The 7,167-nt window shown below is 33.1% G+C and overlaps 1 protein-coding gene across 2 annotated transcripts; it reads right to left on the minus strand.

Annotated features, from left to right (window-relative positions):
* Positions 1-41: 41 nt before the first annotated feature.
* Positions 42-6,321, minus strand: LOC107035911. Of its 2 annotated transcripts, none has more exons than XM_015253559.2 (4): positions 6,060-6,321; positions 4,344-4,506; positions 3,116-3,191; positions 42-792 (listed from the first exon to the last, which is right to left on the minus strand). In XM_015253559.2, exons 1-4 carry the CDS (start codon positions 6,310-6,312, stop codon positions 250-252), a joined length of 1,035 nt encoding a protein of 344 aa, XP_015109045.1. In that variant the 5' UTR covers positions 6,313-6,321; the 3' UTR covers positions 42-249. The 2 variants fall into 2 exon arrangements, with proteins under 2 accessions (XP_015109045.1, XP_015109044.1); XM_015253558.2 differs by having other exon boundaries at positions 42-807.
* Positions 6,322-7,167: the final 846 nt, after the last annotated feature.

Genomic DNA, 7,167 nt, shown 5'->3' on the forward strand with positions numbered 1-7,167 from the left:
GATTTCCCCTTCTCTTTTCCAAATTCTTGAGTTGCCTGAGGTACCGTAGGGTGGTGCCCTCATATTAATTTACACCGTGAGATTATTGCGGCCTATTTGACTTGAGGAACGTACTCTACAAACCCCCAAACCCCGAGCCTCAAAGGGTCTCGACATTTCATTCCATTTTTACAATGAATAAATCCTCCAAAACCCATTTGGACTGAATAAATGAGAAACATTCATCAAACATCTCCAACTCCTCATCCTTCACGTCTCGGGGAACATGTACTCCATCGTCAGACTCATCAGTTGTCTTCTGAACTCAACCCTCCTCGGGCCATCGGAGTCCTTCAGCAGTGCTAAAATCATGTTCACGAGGGCTTGATCCTGATCACTCGGATCACTCTGGATTAGTTTATGAGCGACGACAGAGATGCATTCTGTTGCCTGACGAAAGGACTCCACGAGGGAGTCTGCAATGTTCGTGGGTCCCATCTCCTGCAGACGAGATGGTTTTGTTGGTGATGCTGATGGAGATGATCTGGAGGTTTCTGCCAGCACCTTCGGTGCTGGCCTCTTTCCTGCGTTGCACGTTGTCTCCGCTGTTTCTGTTCTGATCTCCACTTGCGCAGCTGATGATGGCCTCGAGGGAGACAGAGACTCTGTCGTTAAGTCGTGTAACAATTCACTAGAGTCTTCGTCTGCTTCCTTCTCGCCGTTTTCGGCCGCCACCAGGCGCTGAGACTTTCTTGGAAAGACAACGGACTCACCCAGGGGGTCGTCTGACGAGGCCACAAGTGCAGGGCGTTTCTGGAAAATTAATTCCTTCGATAGAATGATTAAGTAACGATTTGTCATCGTTCAAATTTAAGGATATCCAAGTATCTTTTACAGTTTGGTACAGACCACACTATAGATTCAACTATTTTCAATCATCAAATTTGTCAATCAAATTGCGTGAGAAAAATTTGGAAGAAATCATGAATATTCAGTGTTATTCAAATTTCGTTTTGCACAGAATTATTTTTTAAACATTCGTTGTTTATAAATAAACAATTAAAATTGTTTAAACTTTCGGAAACCTTTTTTAGGCATGAAATCGATTTGTGGTAATATTCTCAATATGAATAAATTTGTTACGATTCTGAACAAATGATGTTTATTGTAGAAAATTGATTGTTTATAAATTATTTATAGAAAAGGCTCATAATTTTCAAAAATTGCAACTTTTTAATTATTTCATCAATCTTCCTCCAAAAGTAAACTTTCTAAATTTTCTTCAGATTTTTATAATCTTCTTCTTGGTGAAGGTACTCCGTAGCAAAATAGACTGCCCTGAATTACTCGGGCATTTGAGGTTTAAATTCTCGAGATCGAACACTCGCTCGAGTCCAATTATTTATTTCCCTAGGGTGAAAAATAATTTGGCCCTATCCTCACCTATCCACCAGGCTAGCATTGCTTTAAACTTATTATCCAGTCGTCACCCGAATCTCGATATATTCAATGATTCTATGGATCTAATTATCAAACAAGCAATTGACACTGTAAAGCACTTCTACTAATTTACGAATACAATTTACTTTCATTTCACCAGCGATATATGTTCAGTTATCAAAACAAATTAACACTTATACATAATGTACATATTTACCTAACTACATCTGCCACTGTACAGATAAACCTAGATTAACGTTATCGATTGTTCAAATTGAGTCATGTTATTGGCTTCGGCTGTTTGACTTTGTGAATAAAATAAATAAATAAAAATGCATAATGTTTTCTAACAGTTCAATAACAAGATTCAAATTCAGACCTGCAAAGTTTAAATAATAAAATCTTTGTAAAATGTCCGGAAACTTAGGGTCAAATGGGGCTCAAATGAAAGCTGTGAGGCTCGATTACAAAAGTAGAAAAGCATTTCCCTGGAGAAAAAATAGCCAAAGTACTTGGATATCCTTAAGTTGTAGATTTTTTGGGTTATATTCACCCAAAGTAATGAATGGATGGAATTGAATCTTTTTTTTCAAATGCAAATATTGTCGAGCCCTATCAATCGCCATTAATTAAAATTCAATTCATCACTTAGTTTTTTAAATTTTCAAATTTCTTGGAAAATCGTTTGTTCCACGATAACTAAAAAAATGTTCTGAATTGATTGAATGATGCCTTAAAAAATTTGTTTGGATGTCCTTTTGACCGAGTTCGAAGATGAAGGCGATAGCAATAATCGTTATTTTGATTTATTTGAAAATTTGCAAAAAATTTTGTTTTTTGAAAATCAGAATTCCGGGGATATCTTTGAATATCATGCTTTAAATGAATTCAATCATAGCTTAAAATGTTTGTTTTAATGCCATTAAGTCCAAGTTAAAAGATGATTACGATAGCTATATTGGTTAATTTGATTTTTGTGATGATTGTTGAAAATTTAGAATTTTTCATGAATTTCCCTGGAAGTGAGCTTTCTGGTGGTTTCTTCAAATATGATGCTTCAAATTGATTCAAGTATGTGTAAATAAAGTTGTTCTATTAACGTTTTATCGAAGGGCTGAGGGGAGAGACAGAACCGTAAAAAAGACAATCGGTTGTACAGAAGAAAGGGTAAATTAGAATAATGATGATGATAACATTCAACTAAGTTGAAAATCTGACGAAATTAGTTAAAAAGAAATCTTATTCAGTTTAATAAAATGGAATAAACAATGAATTATACATGATAGAAGGAAATGATGTGCAAAATAACCATTTGAAAGCATATTGCTAATTTATTAGCAAAAATTGGAGAGAACAATGATTGAAGTTGAAATTCTCAGTTGAGTCATTTGGCCACTTGCTAATTGTTCAATTATCTCAATAATAACTGGGTTTAGAGAAAAATGTCAAAAAACATTTTTCGTAGAGAATTCAATTCCCTACAAAAATGTTATATATCATTTTGCTGCGAAATCCATCGTTACTTAGATAATCACATGATTGATAGTTGATAAAAATGAAATTTTTAATCAACTAATATTCCAAATAAATCGTTTCTTTGGGTATTAATAATTTTTGAGACTTATTGACTGGCTGTCTGGTGGTTCTTCCCACAAAAATAAATAAAAGAATAAAATAATAATTATTATGAACTCACATTTTGCCTGACTGTCTCATTTTCCTCACTGTCGAATGAAGCTTCTATTTGACTCCTCCGCGCACCCGAATAAGTTCTGAAAAGTTTCCAATTAGTAATTGAAACCACAATAATTTCAGGGATATGCCAATTCCACTTTTTTTCCCCGACAACCCCAGGGTTGATACAAAGAGGGAGAGGGAGAATTTTTACAAGGTAAAAATTCCTTTAAAGCCCGGGTGTACTATCTTTCGAATGTTATCTGGATTTTTTTTATCTTTCGTAATCCAAAATTGTCAATTGAGTGGTACATCATGTAGAAATTCCCAAAAATTATGATAGAATGATTAAAAAAATGGAGAAGATTCTGAACTTTTTCAAAGAGCGTTTTAATTGAGATTCAGAATGAGTTGAAAAAAGTGGAAATTACAAATATCTGATTCGCTGTGGCAAATTATCTATTAGCTGTCATTTTCCATGGTGGATAACAAAACACTAACTCCTCATGGGAAGTGACAGCTAGGTATCTCAATTTTCAAAACAGTGGTATGTAGTCATCNATTACAACTTTTTTTAAAGAGCCTTTTGCGTAATAAATGTCTCTGTGCAGTGTGGGAAAAGATTTACGAAATCAGTGTTCCCCCTGTATGATATTGGGTGACAGGCCGCCATTTGTCACCGTAAATCAGATACATTTTTGAATTTCTTGTTATTCAATTTATTCTGAACATAAATTTAAAATGCTCTTTGAACAAATTAAGAATTTTTTCTACTTTTTTTTGATTCATTCATAATTTTTCAAAACTTCTCCATGATGCAGGACTTAATTAACAATTTTAGATGGCGAAAGATGAAAAAAAAAAACATCGAGATAACTTTCGAAAGATAGTACACCCGGACCTTAATAAAAAATCTAATGTTTTAATATATTTAATATATCTTTAATATACTGTATAAAAAAATTATATATTATTCAAAAAAAGAAAAAAGAAATTTAAAAAGAAAATGAAGACGATATAAAAAAAACTAGATAAATTACCAGATTTTCAATCATTTCAGTGAATATGTAACGATTTACTCTACATTTATAAACACCAATAGTACTTATTTTTATTTGAAATTATACAATCCTTATACTTCGAATAAAAATTTAGTGGAGCCACAAAACATTGTCGTCCAAGGATAAATAAATTTCAGTTGAACTGCAGACTTGGAGTCTTTAATAAATGAATTGAGAATGGAGTCATACCTTCTCTTTAATATGTGTTTATCCATGAAAGTCATGCATTCAAAAAGTGCCCAACTTTTTCTTGATCCTCTTCCTCTGCCACTCTTCGCCTCCTCATCCCGTTTGTGTCTCTCCTTCGAGTAATACTGTTTCAACCTTATCCATCGGTTTTTGCATTCAGATACTGGAAAATAATTCGCTCACTGTTAAGAATTTTTGGCTGCCATTTCCAGTACACTTCTTCACTATTTTTATCAAGTGACTTTCACTGAAATTTCAAAGAATTTCATCATTGAAAATCCATAATTTGATGGAGACTCAATCGAAACTGTGAATTTCATTTAAATTAGTCCGGAAAAATTGATATAAATCAGGAAAATTGAGATAAATGTATTCTAGAATGTTCAATTAATGGAAAATTTAACGTAATTTGATACTCAATATTCATAATTTTATTGAAATTAGCGAATGTTTGTATTCCTGCTGTTTGAAAATTTACATTTACATTAAATATTCAATCAGATTTTAAATTTCATAAATTTTTCTTCAAGTTTCCATAAAATTCAAATATTAACAATTTATTAATTGCACTTTCGAGTACACTTCTTGGCAAATTTTATCGAATGACAGTTTCGCTAAAATGTCAAAGAATATCAGAACTGAAAATTCACAATTTGAAGGGAAAATCAATGGAAGTGATTCAATGTGAAGTTCATTCAATTATTCCACAAAAATTTCTTTAAATCAAGAAAATTCAAGTAAATATAATCTGGAATTTTCAATTGATTCTCAATTCCACGTAATCTGTTACTGAATAGTCATAATCCACTTTAAAAAAATCCAGTGTAACGATTTCTGAAGCCTCTATTCCGCTTATCAAGTAATGTAATATTATGTCTATGTATATTTTTTTATGTACTGTAATTTATTTAACAATTGAAAACATGAAATACTGTTCTGTACTAGAAAAACATGCATACATGTATAGTATATATATTATAATTTATATATTCTATAATATTATATAATATAATATATAAAATATAATATATAGCAGAAATATTATACATATGTGATTTATACTGTAATTTTTTTAACTGTAAAAAAATTGATAGTTCTGTGAAAAAATGGATATATACGATAGTATATATGTATACAGCACATAATATACCCCGAAAAATTAATAAAGAATGTAAAAAGCAAAAGAGAAAGGAAGAAGATGAAGAGGATTCTAATGATTCCGAAATTATTCAACAATTAAATTCTCATTCTGAAAAACCTTGTTGAAACCATTCATTTTTTCTGCATTATTATTATTGAGATAAAAATTAATGAGTGAGAAACGGTAAGGTTTTACTATTCTGGCACCCAAGGAAAACAATACGCGCGCGAAGCGCGCGCCCTGTTCTGGTTTTATTAAAATTTCACGTGAGTTGAGGAATTCTCGTCATCCTGCTGCTCAAAAATCTTCGATTTCATTGAGTTCTCAGTGAAATTTCAAAATTTCGTGAATTTGTCCCCCTAAACTAAACTCAAAGTCACTTTTCTGAAAATTATAAATCAACTAGAAACTGTGTCCACACAATTTCTATCTTTTTCAACAATACTCAGCATTATCCTAACCTCAAAAGTTTTTTTCCAGAATTCCACAGAGTTCCATAAATAGATACTCCCCCAAATCGCCAATTCACGAAATCACAAATTCATCAAATCTTGAAAAAAGTAAATAACAATTACCACTTAGCAACATGCTCTCAGCTATCTCCATCCACGAACTCTCCACCAGTTCTGGCTCCTTGTCCGGATGTTTTTTATCCCACAGATGACGATAAGATCGAACTAATTCAATTAACAATTCATCCCCCTCCTTATAAAGCGAATTCATCTGGTCCTTTTGGAAGATATCGCTGTCACTGGACATTGTCTCAGCTAATTCTTCTTCTAGTATCACCATGAAGGGGCTTGTCGTCAATTCATGGTCAGACGCCATAATTTACAAATATATCAGAAACAGAAATGGTAATTCAAAGAGGATAGACTAAAGTAGAGGGTCAGATCTCGGGGTTCGGGCGACCCCAAACCAAAAATAGTATCACCTCAATGGAGGGATGGCGCCACGGTCGAATATGACGGCTTAAGGTATGATACAAGCAGGTATGATACAAGCAGGTATGATGAAGCCAGAAAACAGGGGACAAGTTCGCCGGAGCGCCAGAAGCGGTATTCCGGTCGACTTACGCTTCCCCTCAACTCCTTTAGTCGCCCAACACTGGCACTTTTTTTGCTGGAGGGAACGTTATGAAATTGATATTTTAAGTCAAAATAATTAGCCCCGTATGAAATTACATGTACAATGCGAAGAAAAATAAAGAAATGCAAATATATTCTTAGTTTTTCAAGTACTATTTCTTTAATAGTCAATGGCCCGCTCACTCCTTCATTAATGGGGTGATTTTTATCTTATAATAGGTGAATTCATTCTTTTTTTACTGAAAATAATTACCAAGATTGAGAGTGAAATCACTGCTCAATATAATAGCATTAAAAAAAAAATGAAAATGCATTTTTGACCAATGTTGAACAATATTTATTTTTCGCGCGAAAATATCTCGCGAATGTTGTTTGTTTATGTCTGCTCCAAAACGTACTCCAATAGATCTGAACAGTCTGTGCGAGTTGATTCATGTAAAATGATTAAATCGTGTGCAATTATAAATTGCAAAGCATCTTCTAGGGATAATTATCGTTTTTTCTCCCTTCCAAGTGTGAAAAAAATTGAGAAGCGACGACAATGGATGGAAAAAAGCGGTGATTTGCTATCAAGTGATCAAGTGTCAAAGAACGA

Source organism: Diachasma alloeum, unplaced genomic scaffold (assembly GCF_001412515.2).
Source record: "Diachasma alloeum isolate Michigan unplaced genomic scaffold, Dall2.0 Dall_scaffold_00202, whole genome shotgun sequence".
Lineage (NCBI taxonomy): Eukaryota > Metazoa > Arthropoda > Insecta > Hymenoptera > Braconidae > Diachasma > Diachasma alloeum.

What these genes read in the sequence shown, in the direction of transcription:
- LOC107035911 (XM_015253558.2), bottom strand. Translation starts at nt 6,312, where the DNA reads ATGGCGTCTGACCATGAATTGACGACAAGCCCCTTCATGGTGATACTA. An exon ending in TGAGAGCATGTTGCTAAGTG is followed by an intron (nt 4,507 to 6,059) that starts GTAATTGTTATT and finishes ATTATTTTCCAG; the next exon opens with TATCTGAATGCAAAAACCGA. An exon ending in AAACACATATTAAAGAGAAG is followed by an intron (nt 3,192 to 4,343) that starts GTATGACTCCAT and finishes GAAACTTTTCAG; the next exon opens with AACTTATTCGGGTGCGCGGA.